General features: G+C 25.9%; 2 protein-coding genes across 6 annotated transcripts in view; both read right to left on the reverse strand.

Annotated features, from left to right (window-relative positions):
- The window catches only part of LOC111624135 (microtubule-actin cross-linking factor 1-like), a 126,278-nt gene extending 108,911 nt beyond the window's left edge, over positions 1–17,367 (reverse strand). Inside the window, exons 1-6 of the mRNA XM_023366930.1 lie at positions 15,422–17,367; positions 8,414–8,580; positions 7,177–7,292; positions 6,503–6,610; positions 949–1,037; positions 311–441 (exon numbers count right to left, since the gene is read on the reverse strand). Coding sequence (XP_023222698.1) covers positions 311–441; positions 949–1,037; positions 6,503–6,610; positions 7,177–7,292; positions 8,414–8,580; positions 15,422–15,817 — 1,007 coding nt within the window. The 5' untranslated portion in view covers positions 15,818–17,367. The remainder of the gene's footprint in view (positions 1–310; positions 442–948; positions 1,038–6,502; positions 6,611–7,176; positions 7,293–8,413; positions 8,581–15,421) is intronic.
- Positions 17,368–23,198: 5,831 nt separating this feature from the next.
- The window catches only part of LOC111624128 (plectin-like), a 78,170-nt gene continuing 74,584 nt past the window's right edge, over positions 23,199–26,784 (reverse strand). For 3 of the 5 annotated variants that reach the window (XM_023366921.1, XM_023366920.1, XM_023366922.1), the window contains 4 exons: positions 24,750–24,767; positions 24,408–24,461; positions 24,017–24,106; positions 23,199–23,929 (listed from right to left, as the gene is read on the reverse strand). In XM_023366921.1, the coding sequence (XP_023222689.1) occupies positions 23,840–23,929; positions 24,017–24,106; positions 24,408–24,461; positions 24,750–24,767 (252 nt within the window). In that variant the 3' untranslated portion in view covers positions 23,199–23,839. The remainder of the gene's footprint in view (positions 23,930–24,016; positions 24,107–24,407; positions 24,462–24,749; positions 24,768–26,784) is intronic. The other 2 variants (XM_023366924.1, XM_023366923.1) reach the window with 1 other exon arrangement.

Here is a 26,784-nt window from a genome sequence, read left to right on the forward strand (position 1 = left end):
TCTTTCTATCTGATAGGCACTAAGAGGACCTTTTTAATCATATCCATTGTGTGTTTGGCCAGGCCCACAATGGAGCAGCCAAACAGTGAGGGATAGGATCTGACATATCCAGGACAGATTGTCCACAAAAAATTTCTGAGCTTGTTTACCCAGATTAAATCCAGGATCCCCAGAATAATAAACTGATGTGTTAACCACCTCAGACATCTGACCATTGATTCTTTTAATTAAAGATATGAAAAAAAAAATCAAATCTACAATTGTTTTACCATTATATATATATATATAACTTTATTTTATATATATCTACCTGTTTATTTCAATATGAATTGCTTGGTCCCTTTCTTGAAGTGCAAGCATTAATCTATTCCATTGTCTTTCTATAGTATCATACTGTAATTCCACTTCTATATCCACAGCACCACTTTCACGAAATAATTTCTAGTTAAAAATAATAAAATTGACATTAATAATGAAATAAATGGATTTTACATGATAATTTATTAATTAAATATCAATATTTTGATTTGCCTATTTATATATTTTGCACATAGCATTTTATAAATATATGGCTTTCTATCTATAACATATTTGCTAAAAAATTTCCCAGTGAATATGTTTTGAGTAAAGTAATTTGTAAAAAAATCATTTTTAATCTTAATTTATTTTTTATAAATTAAGATTAAGGCTATGTTTTGAATTTTTAATTTTGAATACTTAATATATGTACAGAATGGTGCATTCTGATATTTATTTATGAAACTCTTTTCATGTTTTAATGTGTTTCTTCATTAAACTAAAAATTCCATATGACAATTATCAAATCAAACTTTATTTAGCAGTAGGAAATTTTCCTGTTCCATATGACAATTATTACAAATAAAATATTTTATTACAGTGATTTCGATTGTTGTTACAAAAATTATTTGAATATAAAGTATATTTTACCTGTAATTCCCTGTTCATATGTGATAACCTTTGTTTATCTTGTAATCTGGGAGGAACATCTTCTACGCGGAATCTATTACATTCCGATTATATATTTTACATTAAAAAAAACTAAATTTTGAAGCTTCTACGTTGTAGCCTCTCTGAACTAATGGCGTTAGTTTTTACAGTTACAATAGTTATTTTGTGAATTAGAAACAAATGGATGAAATTATGAATGTTAAATTTGATATTAAGGAGGATACTTCTGGTACGCATTAATATAAAATACTGTACATTTATTGTCTGCAGAAAATATTTTTCTTCTAATGAGTAAATTGTACCACCTATTAATCTAAATTTATACAGTTTAATTAATCATTCAGTCTTATGCTTGAAATATCGGGATGATAATTATTCAAATAATAGCGTTGTAGAATTTAGTATACATAAGCCTACTGTACTTTTATTAACAGGAAATTCTACACCACTCATTATCTTGCTCCTGATATGAAATAACGATAAAGAACTCTAACCTTTCCTATTTAGCAATATAACAAAAATAAGTTAATTAAAGGAACATATATTACAATTTTTGAAATTAGTAATGCTTTGATTATTACTACTGTTTATAGTAGTAATAAGCAAAATATTAAATAAGCAACAGCTTACTTTGTTTTTAACTTTACAATAATTTAAATTAATTATCTTTTTCATATTTTAAGCCAGCGATGACCAACAGGCAACCTGTAAAGTGCTTCTGTGATCTACCACAAGACAGACAATAATTGCATATTTCAGCAAATCTTTTTTTTCAATAATCGCTTTAAATAGTGATGTTCAAAAGTCTTGCACCAGTTAATTACAAGAACTATTTAGTTTTCATGAGTGCCAGTGTTTGCATTAGCGGCAGTTAGTAAAGTTAAAGTAAAATGTATTTTATCACCATTAATGGTTTTTTAATCTAATTTCCCAACGTTTTATAACAGTGTTATGATAAAGAGCTTAGTTTGGTAATTTTTGTAGAGGAGGTAGCAAGGGAGAACATACAATAGCCTATGTCATAGTATAGCTTTCGCCATTTCGAAAGTTGTATTGCTGTTTTAAACTGTAAGATGTCCTATTTTAATTTAAACTTAATACTACTATTATTGTTTATGTTTATCATAATTTTATTTAAACATTTTTAATAATCATTTCTGAGTTTTAAAACATTTTATCTCAACAGCCCCAGATTATTAAAATTATTTTTTATTATAATTTTAATAAAATGGAATTGACACAAAACAAGCCAAAAAGTTTCCATATAAATTTCATTTTAAAAAAGTAAATTAATTGTACAATCTATATTTATTGAAAGTAATAGTTAACTTATTATCAAATTGGATTATCTTAGATATAAGCTAAAAAGTAAAATATTTAAGATTTATAAAAGATTTAGCTATATTTAATATTTTAGAATAGTTGACATATATCAACTATTCTAAAATATTAAATATAACTAAAACATTCTTGAAATAAATAAAAAATTATTTTTGAAAGCTGATATTTATTTCTGCTAAAAGGTAACATATTTACAAGAAAAACATAGATAATGCAGCTTTAATATTCTTGTAGCTACATAGGGTATTATTTTGAGAAAGAATATACGAAACTGTTACATCAAAAAATCATGAAAGTGCATTGTTTGAATAAATTCTTGTGTTCTGTAGTCAACAGTTTGATATTAAGTATAAGGAAACTATAAAATTTGTACCAATGATTGTCAAAGTTAAAAAATTTATCATTCTTTCAATAAAACATGGAACGAGCTGATAAAGATTTGTCGCGTCAGGTTNATGTGGAAGATTGTATGCAATTGACTTAAGAGAATGAAAAGTGAATGAAGCATGTTTTATTTTAAATTTAGAGCATGTTCACAAAGAAACTGTGTGACAAATATTTTGGAATTGCATAGAGAGTGTTTTATTTGGAATATCCTGGAGGTGTTTGATGACTTTTGTCAAAGAAGTAACTTTCTGGTTCTTCTTTCAAGACTTTTTGTCTTCATTTATTGTATATAAAGTTTGTTCATATTTGTGGATCTAATTTACTCTAGTAGAGAAAGTTTGTAGTTTTGTTCTATCCATGAAGAACTGGTTTTGTTAGAATTTAAGCCAACCATCAACTTTGTGGAAATTAAATGGTTAAATATACTATCAATTATTTTTTCAAGTTTATATATATTGCAAATAAATTTTTATTTACTTCTTTTCTTCATTAATTGTGTATAATTTGAATTAAACCTGAGTTTCTTCAAAGTGATAACATATACCAGAAACATACTTTTATAATGAACTATTTATATTTAATTAATTAACTAAAATAAATATAAATAGTTCATTATTAATTTTAACTTGCTATCAATAATAGTTTTTATTCCATTCATATCAGATAATATATAGTTTTAAAATAAATAACATATGATTTTTCTCCAAAATTAAAACGTCATACATAAATTTATTTCTACAGCTTTTTTCAAACTAAGAATTAAGACATATTCAATATATTTGGAAACTAACCACGGTATATCCAGTGGTATAATAGTAATGAACAAATAAATATTCATTGAATGTTTAACATTTCACATAAATGTTGCAAGTTAAGATGTCTAAATAATGAATTATTCGAAATAATTTATGGACACAACTTAATTGTTACATCAACATCTTGCTAATATCTTTCAAGTTTTTTAACATTGAAAATATGTTTTCAAATAATCAATAAACTGACGACATATAAATTTCTTCACATTTCATTTTCATATTTACAAAATGCTATTTTTCTTACAAATATTTAAGCAATTTATACATTTCTTTAAATTTAATTTAGATAGAATTAAGCATAAGCATTATTAGTTCAATAATATCTGAATTATTTCATGTTTTGAGAAAAATAAAATATATTTATTAATATATTTGGTCTACATGTAATTGTTATCATATATAAATAGTTTATTACCTAATATATAATCCACATTGAAAAACTGTAGCATAAATATATATAAAATTAAAGTATATTGATAAAAATATATTATAATGTAAGACATCAAAGCCAAAGCACATTATCTTCTATCTATATTATTATGTTTAAATCAAAAGCAGTATAAAAAAAGTATTGATACTTATAATTAAAATAAATGTTTATATCCTAAGTACAAAATATTTGTTAAATTTACCATGAATGTAGTCAATTGAAATGATATATTGATTGAATTAAATAATACTGTTTTGATTTCTAAAGATTTTTCCAATAACACTTTTTAACTTGTTCAGCTTGAGAACAATTTAATATGTTGATATATCAGTTTTTGATGCTTTATAGAGTCATAACATTTTTCTGTAGAAAATAAATATTTTTTCCTTTAGATGTGTGAGTCAGTGATGATCCATACCACCTGATAAGTTCCTACATATGTATTTAGATATTTTATTTAAATTTTAATTGTGCAGTACTGATTGTTAGTTTCATGGATAAATGTATAGTTTGATTTATTAGAGAAAAAGATCAGATTTTTTTGCAATTTATTTTATTTTAACTATTAAATTAATTTAAGAACAAACTCAATTCATATTTTTTTTTATCTTGTTTACAAAATAATAAATATTTTACTGCAATAAATGTAGTTGTATCAAATAAATTATATTGAGTAATAATGTAATCATAATTTATATATAAAAATGTATTTTTTAAATCTTCAAAAATTCATGACATTAATAATAAAAATATTTGGCTTTTTAAGAAAAAGGAGTGATATTAAAAACAGTGCACTAAAAATTATTGCAGTAAACAGCCATATAAATCAAAATTAAATGGAATGTATTGTGATGCATGTCACTTACAGGAAAACTGCAATATGACCTCCAATACATCACGCTAAGCTGAACATGTTAACATTAAAACAAACTTTTCACAGCAAAAATTCTAATGTTTATCATTAATTTTTGTCATGTTTAGATTATAACAGAAGAATACTATAGTATTCTGAATGTTTCATTTAAATAGCAGGTATTTTTATTTCATTTAAATTGAAAATAAATGAATGCTTTTCATACACAAATTAATTAACTATATTTCAACATAAGTTTCATATAAAAATTTAAATTTTGATCTAACAATTTTTAATTTAAAATTTTCCTAATCAGATTATTATTACTATTATTTTTGGTTATTAATGGAACCAGAATACAGCCTGAGTTCCAATTTCTTATTAATTAAGTAACCAAAAAACAATATTTCTTTTTAATGGTTTTGTTGTGTTAATAACAATTACTTTACTATCAATTACATAAATAAAAAATTCATTTTCAACTATATCTCTGCAGATATCACTCAATATCTCTACTTTCAACTAAAAAAACCAAGTTTAGACATTCTAAAACTTGTGCAAATTAAAGACATTTTTAATCTGTGCAAATAATCATTGTAATTTTGTAAATAAAAAAATAATCTCATTAAATAAATGTTAAGTTAAAATTGTGAAATTAAAATTTAAATTATTACACAAAAAAATGAATTTATTTTCTGAACTACAATGAACTATTAATTAATTTCTGCATGGCTAAATTTCACTGGGCTTCAATGTATATGAGATAAATATACCTTCAATTTTTATACAAAATATTCTGTATAAAGTCAGCTACATAAAGTTATTTTTTATAAATATAAGAAACTAAATATTTATTTTAAAAAATTTTTAAATATTGAAAAATAATAATAAACAATAGTATGATCTTTTTAACCTAATAAACAATAGTAGAACTATATTAATTGCTGTGAAAAATAAATACTGTAAATAATGATATCAAAATTTCAAAACGAAACAACAACTTTTTATTTAATTAACACTAAAATATGATACATTTATTTTACTCCAGATAACACCAAAACTGAAATAATGAAGTAACTATAATATTTTCAAACTCTCATTTCTTGCTTAAGGAAAAATTTAAATAATCACTTATCATGACTTTGCATTACTAAAATTCCATTATTTTAAAGAATTTAATATTAAAGCATTTAATAATAGTTTAAAAATCAAATCTAACAATTTCTAATCCTCCATCTCTTTGCATCATCAAGTTTCAACAGAATGGAAAGTACAGTACACAAATAAAATTTCTAAAAAATTTTTTATTGTTTATACTTATAACTAAGTGCATTTAAATACTAATATATTGCTAATATATTTAATTAGGCTATTTTACATGAAAATGATAAAATTAAATTACAAACAAATGATTCTCTTCAATGTTACTTTAAGTATTTTCAATTAAATTTTAATAAATAAATAAGAAGTTAATTAAATTTTTCTCCCTTATGTTAATAAAATTTTTTATATTAACTATATCCATCTATTCTATCTAAGATAAATTGGAAAGCATGTTATCTTTAAAATACTTCAAAATAAAAGGTTTAGATGTTATCTAATGGAAAGAGGTGTTCAAATACTATTAATTATAAGATTGGTCTTTATAGAATGTGAATTTGTTAAATATTAAAATTAATAATAAATTTGAAAATTATGTAAAAATTCTTACATCATCAGCAAAAGGATGATATGCTGGTGGTTCTGGAAAGACATCATACAAGGAAGATATGTAAGTGATGAGAGATTTTTCATCAGGTTCAGGTGTATCGACATCTAAAGATATAATATAATTTTATTATTGTTTTAAAACTATCAATTTGTAATGAATTATTTAAAATTCTGTTTGTATATTTCTAGTTTCATAAGTACAAAAAATAAAAAAACTCATAAAACTTTATATCAGAATAAAAATTAATAATAAAATTTAATTTACCACATGAATTTAAATTCATATGATAAATTTTTAAAAAATTACATATAAATTATAATACATAAAAAAATAACATAAAAAATTTTAAAATTAATTAATCAAATTTATAAATGAAACTTTTAAATAAATAGATCATTTATAAATATTTTTTAATGTAAAAAACATTTATTTTGACTGGAAGTTTTTATATTTTTACATCAAGCAGAAGAAAAAGTGTTTAATTTGTCACACTATGTGAACACAGAGACAATTATTTCCTCCAAACAGGTCTGGGTGTGGAATAAAGAATGCAAGGCAACCATTTCAATTGTATCAGTATGTACAAAACTGAATAGAGTCTGTGATTTAAACTATTTTAAATTAAATGACTGATTATTAGAATTTAAACTAAGATAATTAAAATACAAACCTTCTGGATCAAGTAGCCTAGTAACACCAAATTCTTTTTCAGCAATGTAAAATGAAGTTTCTAAATTTTCTCTAGCTGTCCTGTTTCTTAAAGATCTAAAATCTATCAGGTCAGGCCTGAAATAAATAATTTTAAATATATTTAAAACATATGTATTAAAAGTATTTTTAAAATAAAAATTTTTGTATTTTAAAATGTATTTAAAGTTAACAGTTGTAAATTTTAAAATATTTGATATTAAGAAAGAACTACATTCAAAGCAGAACATGAAGTTAATGTTTAGATTTAAAAAACATTCAATTAGTAACACTTGATAACAAATCATACATTCCATTTTGGAAAACTGAAGCTAAAGATGTTCTTAAAAAGAACAAAAATGTTTCTGAATAAAAAACAATTTGGTATCCTGAACTAAGGAATAATATTATCATTATTAAAATGGTGCCAAATTCATTCAACATTTGAAAATAAAAATATTTATTTCATTTATTAATAATGTTATTATAAATTATGTAATGTTGATAGTTTAATTAAATTATTTTTAATAAATAAATTAACAATCCACAAATGGTTTGTGGATTGTTGTTACTCAACACAGTGTTAAGATTGGTAGTCGTTTTGTGTTATAAATAAATTATAATGAAATTCTAAAAATAATTGAATTAACCCTATTTCCAAATTTGTTTTGAAATAAAAAAATTATTTTGACTACAAAATCAATATCCTATCAGTAGTGGGTAGAGTTGGCCCTTGAGCTAGATCTGGCCTACTGACATTTTTAATTCCACCCACGTCAAAAATATCAGGATTAAGACAAAAGAAATTTTCTAGAATTACATGTTTTGTATGAATATTTAAATTTAAAATATATCAAGTTTATTTTAGTTATGATTAGCTAAAAAAATTATGAAAGATAAATTTTTAAACCACAATATTACTACTCAAATCTTTAAAATGCAGTATATTTGTGCTGCATTTTCCTAAATAATAATTACACATCTTTTAATTTATTTGATAAATAATTATTCTTTATTGATAGATCTTATTTAAGAAATAAGATGAGAAACTGAACAATGATTGTAATTTCAATAATTTAATCTTTTATTTTGATGCTTATAATTGATCTATTAATTAAAAAAAAAAAATTCCTGACCTGTCAAAAATCAATTAATCAACATATTTTAAGCTAAATTAATTCTAAAACAATATTTAAATTAAACCTCTATAAAAACAATACCTATTTCTATGAATTATGGCATTAAAAGCTAAACCATCTCTCCAACTAGTAGTGAAATCTGTAACTTTTACACCAGGATATCTGTCTGTAGTACGTTGAGCCCAGCGAAGAAGAGCTTCACGTGCAGAAAGATTATCATCTGTATGGCCTGTGATAATATCAGAAATCTAAAAAAGATAAATAAAATAATCATATTATTTTTCTTATTAAATTAGTGAATCAATTATGTTTGAATTTTTTACAATTCTGAATAATTTGTAACAGTGTATTTTATAAATTTGATTACAGTAATTCAAAATTCTGTCTTTGCTTTATTCAAAATGGGGTATATATAGCCTGAATATTGCTGTATTAAAATATATATATTTACAGCAATATATTGGACTTCAATTATTATTAATTTTTTGCCATTTGCCTAGTTTTCCATAAACAATATATTTTGTAAATGTTAAAAATCTTTACGGATAATAAAAGATTCTAATCAATCATTATTAATTGACTGACTTAAAAAAAAATAGTTAATCATATTCTAAAATTAGAACTTGATTGCATTTATTTCAAAAGTAACCTTTTGCGAAATAAATGTATTGTTTCTATAAAGATCAGTGAACTCATTATAATCTTGAACTAATTGAATTTGAACCCTATCATTACATGTAATTTTGTTATAGATCAAACAAAATATAATTCTGATAGAAATATCATCAAAATAACTCTTACTTAATAATTATTAATGTTTATGAAAAATTTTAATTAAAAATTTTTAATGACACTTGTTATGTATATGAATAAGAAATAAATAAATATTTCATTGTTTTGACAGCAAAATCATTACAACTAAATATTGTTTTGATAATAAGATGCAAAATATTTATGAGGTATAAAGTCCAAGTTTTGATCTAACTCATGAGACTTTTTCAAATTTATAACCTTAAGTTAAATCATATTTTCAAATGTTTATTTACAATATTAAAATTTAAAATATGTTTACATTTGCTAAAATTTATTTACATGTATTACTGAAATTTATTCTATAAGCTAATGACATGAAATTTGTTGACGAGACTATGTCTGTCTCTAAAATTGTGCTGTGCTGCTGTTAACGGCTGCACACCTTAGAGGTATGAAGGAGTACATGTCAGGAGTTACAATTTGGCACAGAATATTTGCAAGTGCAAGATTTGCACATGCATTGCTCGTGCTCTCCGAGACATAGTTTTTTTCCCCAAAAATGACTTTGCCATTTTACTTGTTTTTATATATTTTTATTTTAAAAAGTTTATTCAATTTTAATTGTAATTCTGAATATTTTTGCATATGAAATACAAATGCTTCAAAATTTTGATCCAAAATGTTAAATATTTTACTATATTTAATATATAGTAAAATATAATTAGTAAGAATAAAATAAGAATAAATTTCACAAATTTAGCTGTTAACTATGAATATGTAAGGCAATTTATATAACCAACAAATTAATGAATCAGATGCCTATCAATTTGTTCAAGTATAATAACTAAATAAATGTAAAGATACCTGACACAACACCATAACACTATTATTAGGAAGACTGTGAAGGAAGGAATATATTCAGTATTCATATTCAATATTCAGACATGTCTTGTTACATATACTGTATATATGCAGGGTTGGAGTGGACAGAGAATTAGGCCAGGGAAAAGATAAAATATAGGCCCTTAGCCATTAAAAACATTATAATTTTAAAATTTTTATATTTATTACATTATGCTACATAAATATAAAATTAATATATCAATTAAAACACATTGCATTAACATGTCTTAATAAATTACTACTTTTGCTCATGTCATCCATAATTGCTTTATTTTTGTTTCTGATGACATAAGTACAAATTCTTCCAAAATGATTTTGAATCATCATCTGAACATTTGTATTCATGTTCATATTCTTCTGTTAGGGTTTCATTAAAAATAATACATTTTTTGCAAAATCTAATAGTTCTGTCTGTATAATTTCCTTTGTCACATTGATATTCAATTTTTTATTTATCAAACCTGTTTTTTTTTCTCAAATGTATCAAATGAAATTTTATTAATTCCATTTGATACATAAAATTTTATAAATCTAAATAATAAAAATCATTATAAATAGCATTGCTGAATAAATAGCAACTATTAAAATTTATTGTTTCTTGCATTATTTAAACATTAATTTGAATATTGTTATAAGCATTTACATTTTTGCTCCTTTTGTTTTCTATTAAAACATCTATTAATAATAATTTAATATTAATTTTTCTTTTCTCAATTTCTTCATTTACTGCTAGTGTTCTTTGATTATCACAAATGTATAACACCATGAATGTATTTCCTGGAATAAGTATTTTTTAAAATAGCTGTCTGTGACGGCCACAGTCAAGCAAGACACAAATACAACATTCTTGCTATAAAAATAATAAGGAATTCCAAAAAATTTAGTGCTGTGTTTTATTCTTATTATATTAATTTTTTAAACAATGGTCCAGCAGCCCTCTGAAGATGACTGTTCACTGTGGAAAGCCTAGTACCCCGATGGGCAATCAAGCCTTTTATAAATGTTACAGCTAAAGTCTGTGAATCAGATAAAGCAAGTAACAATCTATTAATTTTGAACTTTATCTGTATAAGCACATTTTATCCAAACCACAAGAAGATAAAAGCTGATATTATCCAAATATGGATGTATGAAGCAAGAACAAAACTTAAAATTCAAGATTTATCTGGATAATATGGAGTCTAATAACCATTGTTAAGACAGAGCTGAATATAGATGCTACATTTTGATGGGTGCAAGCATTTTGATTTTTAGTTATTAAGTGGATAGTGGGAACAGGGCAATATTACCAGGTCTGGCAATTCATCATAGATTTCAAGCCAATTGATGACATGGCAATGATTTTTCCAATCTGGTAATTTTTTCATGCTTATGATAAACTTCCTAAAAAAAAACTTGTAAACTCCAATCATATCATATTAATAAATACAACTGAAAACACAAAATCCTTTTTTAATACACACAGGAATATGTAAAATAAGCTGCAGCATTATTTTCTATTTGAAGGTAAGTGCTGCAAAAAAATTTTTTTTTGAAATCTTTACCAGAAAATCTTTATTTATTTTTCAATTATATTTATTACTTTGATCAACCCATGGTATCTGCCATTTAAGATCTATAAACACAGTAATCTGTAAATCAAAGTACTTCTTATTGTTACTTCATTGCTTTAAAACTAAATTTGATAATATTTTAGTGAAATAACTGGCAACATTTATTTTTGTTCATATCTTTTTTTTATACATTACAGAAAAAATAAATTCTAGTTTATTCAAAAAGCAAAATTTCTTCTTTATTCATCCAACTTTCATTGGAATGATTGCAGATTATCTATGCTGTGAATTATTTCTTTAGGAAAGAAACATTAATCCACATCAATGCTTGCCTTGTCAGACCATCTTTATTTCATGAATGTCATATTGTATATACATTTTGGGAACTTTCTATCTTCAGTATGGCACTTCCTGAGATACATTATTTTTATATTTTTAAATACAATGTTGTAATTTATCATTTTTGCATCAACTAAAACCCTATGCTATTCAGGGGGAGAAAATAAAAATAAACACAAGTTTGGCAGGAAGAGAGTAAAGTGAGAAATTTAGTCAGCTCAATGATTCCAAAACAACAGATCCAAATATGTAATTCATTTAATTTAACAATCTGCAAGAAAGAATAAATAAATTTTTTAACGAATTTAACACCACTTCAAATGAATTTACTGCAGAGATGTCTTGTTGATAAAAAATAAATAAAAGGAAAATATATGTAAAATCTAAACCTTGTTATATAAATTACAAAACTATTTAAAAAATGAGAAAAATAACGTATCTAGGAAGTGCCATACTGTGAGAAAAAGAAAGTTTCCAAAACATATTTATGGCATTGATGAAATAAAGATGATCTGACAAGGCAAGCATTGGTGCAGATTAATGTTCCTTTCATAAAGAAATAATTCACAGAATAAATATTCTTGTTTAAAAATCTACGCACAAAGTCTTGATTTTTGCATAATTTAAACTCTGATGACTCATTATTAAAAGCATGACACAACATTTACTTTTATTTAAAGGAAACTTTTGTCAAGAATAATTAAAATAATCATTACATATACTTCATTATGTATCATAAACAAAGGCTTTGTTACAATACATTTAGTATAGTATGTACAAGACAAAATTTACAGTTATGCTAAATGTATTTTATGCTGAATTCCATTTAAATAATTAATTGAAACAAGTATAATTTCCTTTAAATTTAATTTTAAGTTTACAAATAATAAAATTAAAATATCAAAATATATAATTTAGAATTCTATGCATTTGATTTTTTTTAATATACTATCATAAAAATTAACAACATTAAAATCTCTTAATCTCTAACAGTTCATAACAAAGGTTTTTCTATATAAGAATTGTAAGGTATTTTTAAAACAGTAATATTTTAATTACATAATCATTAAGTCAATTACTAATTCTTATTGACAACAAGAAAAGTATTTAGTAATAGAACAGCATATGTGACCTTAGCCTCTTTTAGATTAATACACGATAAAATAAAAAGAAAAACTAACAAAACTGTACATCATTAATAAGAAATATTAATCAAATTATTCAATTAATTACAATATTTAAACAAATTTATGTTAATTATTATGTTAACTACTTATTAACTTTTTACATTGATGAACGATTTGCAATGTAGAAAATCTGTAACACGTTTACCTAATTTAATAATTGAAAAAGTTACTTTTCAAATAAATTATGTAGACAGATCTGTGAAATTTATTTTTTCATTTTCAATATTTGCATACGATTAGCTTATAGATGTAAATATTCAATTTAAAAAGTTAAACTAGTATACAGTATTTTATTAGATTAATTAAATGTAAAATAATAAATAAAATTATCAACAAATATGTTTGTAAATATTATTAGTAGTAATATTTCTAATTTAATAGGAAATAAAATAATTATAGTGAAGAATTAACAAAATTATTTCAGAAAGTTTGAACAAGGAAGAAACAATTTTTAAATATGGTTGTATTAATCATGATCTATATTTTAAAAATTTCGTTTTCACTCTCTTCCTGATTCTCATAAACTCAAGTTTAGTCTTTGAATTACTGAAAGTTAAACAAATTTTGGAGCTGGTATATATATATTCTCGAAAGCAACAGACTATTATTGTTTGACAGCTTCTGAGGATAAAATGCAGAATTTCTAAAAATGTTCTAAATATTAAAATCTCATAAGATTTTCAAATAAACAATCTCTGTATTTTTTATTCAACAATAGTTAAATCTTTCACACTTTGATTTTATAATAAATTCTTCATAGCAAAAATAAATCAGTAGTTGTATATTTTATGTTACTTTGTATTTATTTTTTCTCTTCTTAAAAACATAAGCTTATTCATATGCTTTCAATACAAATCAGAAAAAGTACAGGCTGTATAAATGACAGTGTGAAAGTGTTATGCTTTCATGAGTAGGGTCTGTGTTTTGCCAAATTGGACTCCACTTTTCCTCCTTTTAAGAGTAGAAAAAAAATTAACAAGGAGAACAATGCAATTAGAATATTAGTGGAACAGATTATATAGTAATCAGAATGCAATTAAATAAAATGCAAACTTTTTGATAGTTAATTAACTCTGCTAATGATGTAAAAATATATTTATTTAAGAATTTTATTTAAGAATCTCATAAATTTTTATTGTTAACATCAGTTAATAATTTCAAAATTAAAATTTACCAGTGGTAAAAAAATCAACAATTACGAAACTTTATTCTATTGTTTGTTTAATTTGGTTGTATAAGTTACTATTGACCTAAATTAAAATTCGTGAAATAATAGTTATATTTTTGTACATTTATGCTAAAATATTTCCTTTTTTTCATACATTTTTCAAAATATTTTAAATATTCAAAGGATATTTTGCTTCATTTATGTTGTACCAGTACAGAACAGAATTAAAAGTCATGGAATCTTACAAATCAGATAAAGAATGCTTCATCATAATATGAAGAATTACATAAAATTAAAACCATTTCATATAATATTGAAAAAAAAAAGTTATTCTATTTTAATTATTTTTAAACTAAAAAACTTACATAAGTTATTTTGATTTAAAAATGTACGAATTTAGAATAAAATTATCTTTTACATAATTTTTTTCTTCATTTGTAAAACTTTTTAATATATAAATTATTCTGATTAATACATCAGGAAAGTGATAACTCTTCATTATAAACATTTCCAGACTTTTAAAAACTATTGTAAAATTAATTCAAAAGAGGCTAACTTCAGAATAAATTCATTCATCCATTTAAACATGAAAAATAAATTCCATATCAGAGAGATAAAATTGTTTGTGTGCCAACATGACCTCAATTCATAAAAAAAGGTGTATAAAACCCTCTCTTTGTTACAAGCTGCTGAGAAAAAATATATTTAAAAGTTTAAAAAAAACTGTACATGGATAAAATCATTTTCATAACACTGTTTTTATGTATCAAATTTAAGAACATGGCAGAAGAATTAACAACAGTCGATTTTTACCTTTAATAAAACATACGAAATTTTAACAGCTGCAGGTATTGAGCAAAACTAAAGCAATCTACTTCTGTAAAGTTAATAGGAAACCGGTTTTCTGTCAAATTTTATTATATACTTAAAGTAAAAATATGCAAAAATCATCCCACGTGTGTGACGTTTGACGTTAAAAAACAGTCAACAAAACTTGTCTATTACCAAATTTGGGCCATGTGATACAGATTATATTGTATATTTCAGAGCGTGCGCGATAACAGACAACACAACTCTAAGGTCAACTTCCTGCACCGACCGGAAGTGGCTCAGTTGGACCGTAACCAATATTAAAATTATGCAAAATTTATGTACGCATAGACATATATAATATATAATATCCCACCTTTAGTTTCTTTCTGGATTCTGAAGTTTTGTTTACGGTCCTTTTAGTTTCGGTCGATCTTTTGGGCAGTGCTAGAGTTTGTGTACCTTCGTTTCTCGTCGAGTGGACGGAAGAATCCGCTAACGTTTTATGTTCCGCTCTTGTTAGCGTCGTGGTCTTGCGTATGACGCGAGAAGTGTGTACGGTCCTCAATCCGCTACGCACGTGATTGGTTCTATACACCTCTTTGGATTCCTGAGAAGCCGATGCCATTTGGGCTTTAGTCTGATGATAGACCGCATGTACAAGAGCACGATCGGGCTCCAATTGATCGCCGGGATCGGGTACATTATCGGCGTCGTCTCTGTCCCTCGTACCTTTAACGAAAAGACGAGCTCCTCTCACAAACGAATACATAGTCACTCACTCACTGTGCCGCCGACTATGGCGTCACCACGTTAAATACGCCTTAGTAGAGTCGAACTGGCCTGACGGGTTTCGCTCCATGTATGGTGTGACCTGTATGCGTGGCTCGGCTGGCTACGAACAGTTTTGTCCCACGCAAACCCTCCGACACTTTGGTATAGTCCCATCATACACATTCCTGCATACAGTAGAGGTTTCGGAAATATTTGTAAACACAGGAAACTGTAGCTTTGAATGTGTTATCAGAAACTATTGTGTATCGGACCGTCCAGGTAAAGCAGACATCCCGAATGCATACGCCAGGAGGCACCACCTGTTCCGAGTGTACAGGTGTGACGTTAGACGGTGATACGCGTTATATCTGTTCCTTCTACTTTCTATTCAATGATTATCACCGTGATATCATCACCTCTAAAACTTAAATTGAAGTTTATGTATTGATTTAATAAAATAATTTTCTTATCTCGGTTGTTTTCATCACTTAATATGCGCAGCCGCGCGCCCTCGTCGCGTCGCGTTCACACCTGCTTGTATTATCTTCTTTGTTAAGAAAAAGTCATTTCTGGAAATTATTTATATGTTTTTATGACAAGAAGAGATTAACAGTTACGAAATTATATCAAATAGTTGTGTTTTATAAAACAGAACAACTATTAAACAATAGTGAGCGTCGCTTCACGAGATGACGCGAGAGGTAGATCCATCTATAATAGTAACTTTAATAAAGCTAAAGATGCTCCACTATATAATGAAATAATTCAATTTTTCGATGCATTAAACTTTTAATTATTATTTAAAGAAGTTTTTTTTTTCCTTATTTACCCTTTCAAGGCCGAGAGAATTGCCTCCGTAGACACCCACGGCAGGAGGGACCAGTTCCCCGGAGCTAGACGCAAAACGTGGGCGCTTCGGAGGTAGTTTAGCTAGTACGGTGGTTGGAAATTTTTATCAAAAAATGCCTAGATAGATTTTTAAATGTCAACAGGTGCCGCAGACATATCCTTAACAGCCACACCCGAATTGCGTTTTATTCGCCCATCCGTTTTGCGAAATTGGAGAATAAAAAGCAAAACGTGTTGGCGATGTTATGCGAAAAAATACTAAAAACACACAATGATAGATATGTAGGACGCGAAAATCAGTCTAGTGATGGCAGTCAAGACACAGGGCACCATCCTTTATTGTTCCATTTCCATCCTTGTAAAACGAAACTCCGCCCAATCCATTAATTTCTAGACATCAGGGATAGATAAATACTGTTTTCTTTATGATGTAAAAATCATTGCTAAATTCCAAAATGACTCAAGGTCACATTTCAAACTTTTATATAAAAATTTCCCCTATTCTCAAACGATTTTTATTTAACATTTCTGCTAGTTTACAATTACTTAGAAAAAAGTCGCCATTTTTGTTTTTATTATCTTTCCAAGCGGAAAACACTAATCGTATTCGAAAATGCGTAATCTCATACATTTAAGTTTCTATTTAAACTTTTTAGAAGACTTAATGAACGAGAAATTTTCTTTCTTTTTTTAAGTGTTCTTTTTTTTTCATTTTACTTCTCTCTACAACTTCTTAGATCGAGCTTATTTCATGGCTTTCAATTTTTTTTTTTCAAGTTTACTAGAGTTTTTTGAACGAGTTGGCATCTGTAATCTTCAGATAAGATTCGAAAGTTCAATTTACACATTATATATACACCGAATATAATATGCAAATAGGTAATACATATAAAAAAAGGGTATTTTTCTAGAAAGAAGAATAAATAAATTGTCTTTCCTTTATTAAAAAAAAAACTACCGCGCATCTTTGATGGCGTTTTTTTTCAACTTCAAAAATATTTAATATTTAAAATATCAAAATTTTTACTTTGAAACAGATTTATGTTACATGTAGAGAGATATTTGCACAACAGTTTTTTAATACCTAATTAAAAAATTTGTATGAAATTCCAATCTGAATCAGGCCTCAAGAAAGAAATTGAGAAATTGAACCTACTGTATTTTAAGTCTAACACTGAATAATGGCCAAAAATTAAATATTTAAATAATTTTTTTTTTAATTTTAAAAGTTTTTAAACATAGTTTTAACGTTTAAAAAAATTAAAAATAAATAAATTAAAGGTAGGGGAACCCATTATGTCCTTATATAATTAAAACAGGGTTGATGTAGGCATAACCACAAAAATGCTCTGCATATAATTATAATACATTATATAAATTTTATTCTCTAATATCATCAGAATAAGAAGACTTGATGTAAAAAATTAAATACATTTTTATATATATTTAAATTCAACTTTTTATATAAAACAATAATAAAAAAATAATAACTATTGGGTCTATTTATAAATTAAATAAATAAAAATTATAAGCTAAAATTATTAAATTAAATGAAAGAAAACTTTTAAGATATTTAAGAATTGAATATTTATAATTTTTTTAATATCACTTTCATTTGTACGCTATTTTTAGCGCCGCCATTTTTTTTCTTACACAATGTATTTTGCCTCACCACCACATGAAAACCAAATTAAAAATTCGGTTAAAATGAAATAAAATAAAATTTAAGTAACGATAAAATTGNATAAAGAAATAAAATGTTGTTTCAATTCTCTTATTGATAAAATCCTAAAATTTATAAATAAAAGTAAAATAAATTTAAATTTCGAAAACGTGAATTTTGTCTAGTATTTATTTATTTTACTTTGTCACTTTATACAAGATAAAATTTGCTTAAATATTTTATGTATTTAAACAAATCTGAAGAAATTATTGTTGATAAAAAAAACATTTTTCTCTTGTAATCAATTTAAGTAACAGGAGATTAACATGAGAAATAAGTAAATTATGTTATATCTAGTTGTTTTGACTTTATATACTTCTTCATTTAAACTCTTGAATATCTACTGTCATTTTTAAAATATTGCTTTTATTTTTCCATTTATTTAAATTATTAAATAAGTAAAAAATTTTTATTCCCAAATACAATTTTTTTTTCATTTTATCATCAGTTTATTTACTAAAAAACAAAACTAGGTTATCTAAAGATTAAGTCTTTAGAAAGGTTTACAACAAATTGTCTGACAGATCTAATTTAAAAGGAAGAAATATAATAATAAAAAAAATTTTTAAAGTAGTTTTAATTTCCAGAATATTTAGTTCCCAAACATCAATATAGTTATATTAATTTTAATTGAATTTATTATTAAATATTTAAAATAATTACTGTAAGAGATCCAAACTGAAAATGTTGATCATTCAATAACTTTTCAGTATTAATAAATTATAAGAAAAATTGATTTCTATACCCTATAGAAAATTTTTAATTATAAATTTGGAATATATTTTTATTGTTTTTCTTGTACAGAGAGAGCTGAAAAAGGAACATCATGTTCTTCTATTAATGTTTATTTATTTTTGATATTTTGTTATGCATCAATAAATTTGATTTGATTGTGATATTCTTTTATATTTAATTTTAGACATGTTACTACATCTTACTGTAAAAAATGACCATTAATATATTAGTACATGTCAGCTGGATATAGGTCAAACCTCTCTAAGATTTCTTCCCACGAATTTATATTACTATTTAATATTTAATATCAATAAAAATACTTTTATTTTTAACTTAAAATTTCGGTATTATCTATTTATATTATTGCCTATTATTAGTTTGAAAAAAGAATAATATTAAAAGTAACAGTTATTTTTGAAATGGTACCCGCATCAATATACAGATTCACTAGAAAACATCGATCTATGTGTCAGTTCGCTTTCTCAAACAGCGTGAATTAAATGGTATTTTGTATGCAAGACACATTTAAAAATTTGTTTATAACGAGTGATTAACAATTACGAAATTCCTGACAGCAAACCCTAATTTCTCGTTTAGAAGATTAAATATTAAAAAAAAATTAATGAAACAAATTTATTTATTAAAACTCTTTCCGTCCTGTGGGTACTAAGAATGCCATTTTTACAAGCCCATTATGGGTTTGGCCACGCCACAACGAGGAGACCGAATTGGAAGGAAGGGTCCGACATATCCGTATGAATCACTCACCCAAAGGTATAGTACCTCAGTGGCGCGTTATACCTTCATGAGGCCTAGGCAAATTTGGATTAGATGGCCCCACGTACAGTGTTTACTTCAGACATTTTTCTTCAATGGAATTTTTTCGGGGAATATATATTTTTTTTTTTATAAAAGATTGATTTGAGGCTCCCTGTTGGTTAGGGCCCCAAGCAATTGCCCTTTTTGCCCATAGGATAATGCGCCACAGCAATACCTGGGGTTTTACGAACAGTTCGAATTCGACCCCGGGTTCCTAGAGCAGTGTACTGTCATCTTAAATGCTTAATTAATCACGTAATAACGATTGTCGATGATTTTCTCGACAAATATTTAAGCTATTTTTTATTGTTTTCCCTATATTCCCTATTCTTTACCTATTTAAAATATTTTTATTAAGTTATCTTTTTATTCTTTCCGTACTGAGTATGATCGGTTATCCGAAAGTGTCTCGCATCCCCCCTTATTTTGGCGATGCTCCACTGTACAGAATTTCTTTTGTCTTTCTAATGTAAAATATTAGATTGAACCCCCAAAAATATGCCACACAAGTGGATAAAATTACATAAAAATAAAATGTAGGAAGATTTATAAAATTTTAAAAAATTCAATTTTATGCTATTGAAGAAGCTACCAATCCCTGAGAGAACAATTTTTCTCAGAGCGAAAATAATCTAAAAGTACAACAACACAAGCGAAAACGATGTATTATTATTATTTTTTTACTTTATAAATAAAAAATAATAATAATAAGTGTGCAAACAGGTTTCTGAGGAGTATACTTACACTTTAGATTCAAAAACACTACCCTAAAATATAGAAGTGGGCATACAAATGTAACACATATTTGGCTGAAATTTCAACAATAATAAGTAATATAATACAAAAATATATAAACTACAGACTAATTAATAGTTTATTTAAGTTAAAAATTAAATTTTAAAAGTATTTTTAATCGAATTTATTTCTACTTTTTAAATTAATTGTTGATGAAAACTTTTTATTAAAATTCAACTTGTAAAAAGACAGAAAACGAAATGAATCAAATCATTAGAGCTGACAACTATCATTAGTTGGAAAACATCGTGTAGACTCATTTATTATTCATACATAAGCTTGTAGAATAGACCAAGGATGGGGGGAGAACACGTTTCTCAGCATCCAAGTTAAATGGGCAAGTAGGAAACGGATGCCAGTTTTTAAGAGAATGTCCTTGAATCATTGTAAAAAAATTCATTCAATAATTTGAATATGATCGAATGCATTTTAATAGCTACTTCAAAATACATTCAGCCAAACTAGAAATGAATAGAGCCAACACATAACATATCATTTGTAATATTAAAATTCTCATAGATTTACGATTTAGAACCGGATATTTTAATTCATAAAATCATCTTAAAAACTTGTAATGGCTATTAAATTTTAAAAAATTCTTCTAATTTTATATATAGAAGCAATAAACTCATTTTATTTGTTAAATGTTAAGGTGTATAAACGTTTTAACGGCTTAACGCACGATTTTTAATGATTAAAAAAATAGTTTAATTAGCGCGAAATACCGTGTAAACAACCCATATTTAAAAAAAAAGTTCATTAGCACCGAACAATACTTAATTAACGAAAATCAATTCTTAAATTTGAAAGTATGGTGTATACTGTAGTACATTTACTGTACTAAATTTAAAACCTTTGTTATTTACTTTTTTTAAAAAATGTCAAGCAGAACGAATTAATGTATTAAGATTAGTTTTAAAAAATAGTAACATAAATCATATTCAAAAGGTGTAATAAAAAAAAAAAAGTCCTTCTGGAGATAGCGCGACTTGACCTTAAACTTGCCTTTTGTTATACAGAAAAAAAATTATTTATTAATAAAAATCATCATAGATTTAGTAAAGATTATATAATAAATTTTTAATTTATAATANTAATGATTAGTCTATTTATACATGTATAGGCTATATATATATATATAAATACTGGTCATAACAGTTATATTATCATTTTAAATTTTACCTCTATTGTATTATTTTAGCTGTAATAAATAAATAAAATATAATAAATAGTAGAGCAAATTCAAGGAAACAATAAGCGAACATTACTTAAAAACAGATTTTATAGCACGAAAAAAGAACATTTAGATATATTCTAGATGGAAAAATGTTCATTATTTTATATGATATTCTATATTTTTGTTTAGGAATTGAAAATTACGTGATACCGAAAATAGATTACGTGAATATATATCGTAAATAACGAAGTAAATGAGGAAAATGCCATATTTCGCAAGTTAAATGGCTACTCGATAGTTTAACGGTCACGATAGTCATTTTTTAGAATACATTCTGATGTATCGGCACGTTCTCTACAACCGAATCGTTTTGTTCTTTAGTTATTTAGCATTCTCCCCGAATTCATTCTATTTTAAATGGCAACAATCTTGATTCTAGATTTTAAAATGCTGTTGATGTTTCAAATGTATCTCTTATGTTAAACTTTTACATTTTATTTCAAAATATAAAGACGTTTCGAAAGTTTTTCGAGTAAATTTTTTCGATATTATACGGTCGAATTTCCAATAAACGGCAGCCATTTTTTTCAGGAACGTTTCTTCTTGAAATGCATACAAAATAATCTCCAGACAACGACCATTTTTTTTTATGTTCCCGTCGGTGGCCGTTGTTCAGAAGTTTGACTGTACAGTACATAGGCAATATTTATAACGTTGCGAAACATAAATAAATAAAAAAAACGCTCTTAGAACTTTCATAATAACTATAAAAAAAAACTATAAAATAAATAAATAAAAGTGATAAAGTATTTAAGCTACAGATTTTAAAAATTTATAGTATAAACAATTTGTTCTGAAGAATCCTTTTTATTTATTTATTTATAACTTTTATAATCTAAAGGTGTTTAGTAAGGCAATGTAAAGCCCAGTTTCGAATCAGATCCAGATTCTAGCGCTTTATCATAGGCCTAAATTGCTCGAGACGAACATTTGTTACCCTCCTCATCAATCAGTAAAAACCCAGGAGATTCTGCCAGAGCAAATCAGGATAATCGAAAATGTTTAAATCATCCTCATCTATAATGAACCATACAGAACTTCAATGAGTCTTAATGAACAAACCCAAAGGTAACGTAATTAAATCAATTCATTACAGAGGAAAGTCCAGAAATTTAATCCACAAACTTTTATTGTACTGTACATTTCGTAAATATATGAATGCATTTCAAAAAAATGACAAAAATTTTTCGTTGATGTTTCTCATAATAAATTTCATCCCATTTGTCTGTTTCATTCCACGCTGTTTATAGAAAAATGAACCCCTAATTGCGGTATTTATTTTTTAATGTTTTCCAACCTGTGGATATTAAGAAAGCATCCCTTTTGCTCCTCATAAGACGGAGCTTAGAAACCATTCATTAAAACGTTCTAAGAATCCGACTTGGGCTCGAATCCAGCCTCCTCAAGCTGACATTTTTACCAATTCGACTGTGTATATTTATGCTTATTATAACTGTATCCACTATTAATGCCAAAATATAAATAAAATGGACGAAAGCTTATATGTGGCCTCTTTTGCCATGTTTTTTTGAACAAATGAAATATGTAATAATGCTTCTTTATTAATAAAAAGCAGTCTTAAAGATTTTATTTTCTGTTAATAAAAATATCGGGTGGGAAGCATTACTGGCTCCTAAATCACCAGCTCACACCTATCGATGATCTTGTATAATATCAGAATAAGTATGAAAGTCATCCAGAGTTTAACAATACAACAGTATATACATAATTCTTGATAATATTCTAATATAAAATTTATTAAAAATTTTATTTTTAAATTACATATTATATAATAAATTAAGCCTTTTGAATATTGCATCTATTAAAAAAACAATGAAAACTTTAAGTAATTAATACAGAAACTAAATACTTACTTTTCGATAACGTAAAAAATCCAATGCTATCTGTACATTTTGTAACATGTGAAACCGCATCTTCCCCCTTTCTCTAGGCTATAATTTAAAAGTTTATATGAATAAAACATATTTTAATATAATATATAGATAAAGAAATATATAACAATTAATTTAAATATTTACCAATAATTCGCCCGAGAGAACTTCCAACAGGGAAATAAGATTATGTCCATCTCTTAAATCTTCAAACAGGTCAACGACATATTTATTGGCCTAAAAATTGAAAAGTAATAATTTAAATCAATAAATAATTCACGAAATCGTGTATCGTGCGATAAACATCGAACAATACGATAATAATGGGGGGAAATAAGTGCTTCCATCTAGTGGGCACCATGCAAGTAATAACAATACATAAGGTTATCAATAATAAGAGGTTTGATTTAAAAAAAAAAAAAAGAAAGAAAGAAAAATGGAAATTTTTCTAAAGGTTCATGCAGATAAAGGGTTAGTTACGAACATGCTGAATTTTCACAACGTCCAGATGGGGGGGGTCGTATATATAAGAACTTACGCGTGGTTTGTAACGATTCCTGCACGAACTACACACGTGTAAACAGGTAAAAGTCTGTAAAAGAAAGTTTTATTGAAGACAGCTGTGTTGCAAATGGCAGTAGTAAGCAATGAATCAGATGTTTATAAAAAAAAAAAAAAAAAATATGGTCATCAACTGACATAAATTGGTGATTTTAGATAATCCAAAGGAATCAATTTAATAAACAGCAATTGATTAAGAAAACAGAACGTTTCTTAATCAATTTATAATCAAAATTTTATTATATAATTTTGAATTTATTTATTTATTTTTGTAACTGTAAGCATGCTTATAAGAAAGTATAGATAAAGAGAAAAATACCTCCAGATACCTCCAATGCTGTTGAAAGATGGACGAAGGCAAAGAAATGTATTGTCGAGATAGAGAAAAAAGATATGCAGTTAGAAAACGTTATATATAAGAAAGATTATATTATTTAATAAAGTTTATATGAAAGAAACTGAATGAATTTTAAAAAAAAAATTCTTCTAAACTTAATATATGAGAAGTTGCATTTCGTTGGTGTTAACTTCTCTGCCATTAATAGAGAGGTTGCGGCCGACGTATACGTGTACGTCGGACGCGTAAACGTGTATGTCGGACGTTCAGCGCCGCTTTCCTATAAATCTAAAAGTTTGATTATGGTGTTTGGATAGTCAGTGGAATCATGCTCGACGCCCCAAACACCATTGCCAAACTTCTAGGCCTTTAGGAAAACTTCCGACGTACACGTTTTCGCGTCCGACGTACACGTATACGTCGGCCGCAACCTCTCTATTACTAAAAGATAAATCGAGAGCTTCATAACAAAAAAAATGGTTCACTGACCAAAAATTGCAGTATTAAGGGATGCAAAAAAAGCACGTTAAAGATTCATAAACCGTTTCGCACTTTAAAAAATTTCCATTAAAAACTCTGTTATGAAACTCTCAAATTCTGTATTTAAAACTAGTAAATTTACAATCATTTTAAATTTAAATTTCATATAATTCTTTTAAAAAAATACAGCTCAACAATTGCACATATAGATCTAAAGATATTTTTAAAGATCTGTTGTATATCTTGTAAAATATAGAAAGATATCAGTGTTTACTATTCATCTGTAATTATTAAATAACTTATATAATTTTAAAATAAACTGAACCAAATAATTATTTTTTATAGATAAACAAATGTAAAATTAATAAATTATAGTATATAAAATAAAATTATAATATTTGAACAAAAATTAAAGGTAGATTATTATTAAATAATTGAAATCATATATTTCTCGCTTGAATAATTTAAATATGTATGTATGTACAGTACTATACACATATGTAGGCCTGTAGAGTGTATGTATCAGGTATGATTGATTACAGGATAGAATTCATGCTTTAAAAATTTGATTTACATTCAAAGTATTTTTTCAGGTTCATTTGATGTGTAATGAATCGAAAATTTGATTCGAAAGAATAATAAGAGTATTAACTTTATATTTATCTACAATTTTATTACTAGATCTATTCTAGGAGAAATCTCTGGTTTCTCAGATGAAAAAAAATATATATTTGAGTAACCTTTGACCCTTGACACTCGAAGAACCTTAAAAATTATTCTTTTTTTTAAAAAAAATAAAACTAAAATACTAAGTATTTCTACAATGACCCGTAAAGCAAAATTTCTTAGAAGTATAAATATCAATAATAGTGCAGTTTACTCTATCTGTATAGATGAATATACTGCTTATATATTCACTTATGTCATGCGGGAAATTTTGTATAGGGGTTAAACTTTTCATTTCTAATATATTCTCTGGTATAGAAGACAATCGGGAACACAGAAAACATTTTTCATCATCAAAATAACAAAATAAACGTGGCGTATCATTTATCTTCACGTTACAAAAAAAGTTATAAAGAAAATGAAAAACGAGATAAAGAATTTTTGTAGTATTTTATTATTTGTGGAGGATTTATTTCAAGGACGATAAATTATCTCTGCCAAGACATCAAGACATTTTTTTTTCTTTATTTTACTTGGAGTAAAAAAAAGTTTAAAGACAAACTAAGTAGACGGGAAAACTACCGGTAACAGAGAGCATCTTAACGATTATTATATACAGCAAAGCACGAATTTTTGGTACGATACGATAACTGGCATTGATGATGTTAAAGGAAGCAACACAGGTAATGTCACTCTCTTTTCCATTACGTAATTCTTATGGCTATAAAATCCACCCCTAAATCAACATCTATCGCTGGGGTTGACCAAGGTGGTATACTATTAACCTCAACCTGTGAGATGTTGCTTGTGTTAAGGTCAATTGTGCTGCTTACATTCTCCATTCTTATGATGAATGTAGGGACACTACTTC

The sequence above is a fragment of the Centruroides sculpturatus genome, unplaced genomic scaffold, assembly GCF_000671375.1.
Source record: "Centruroides sculpturatus isolate CEXI.00-Female unplaced genomic scaffold, Cexi_2.0 scaffold214, whole genome shotgun sequence".
In the NCBI taxonomy this organism is placed as follows: Eukaryota; Metazoa; Arthropoda; class Arachnida; order Scorpiones; family Buthidae; genus Centruroides; species Centruroides sculpturatus.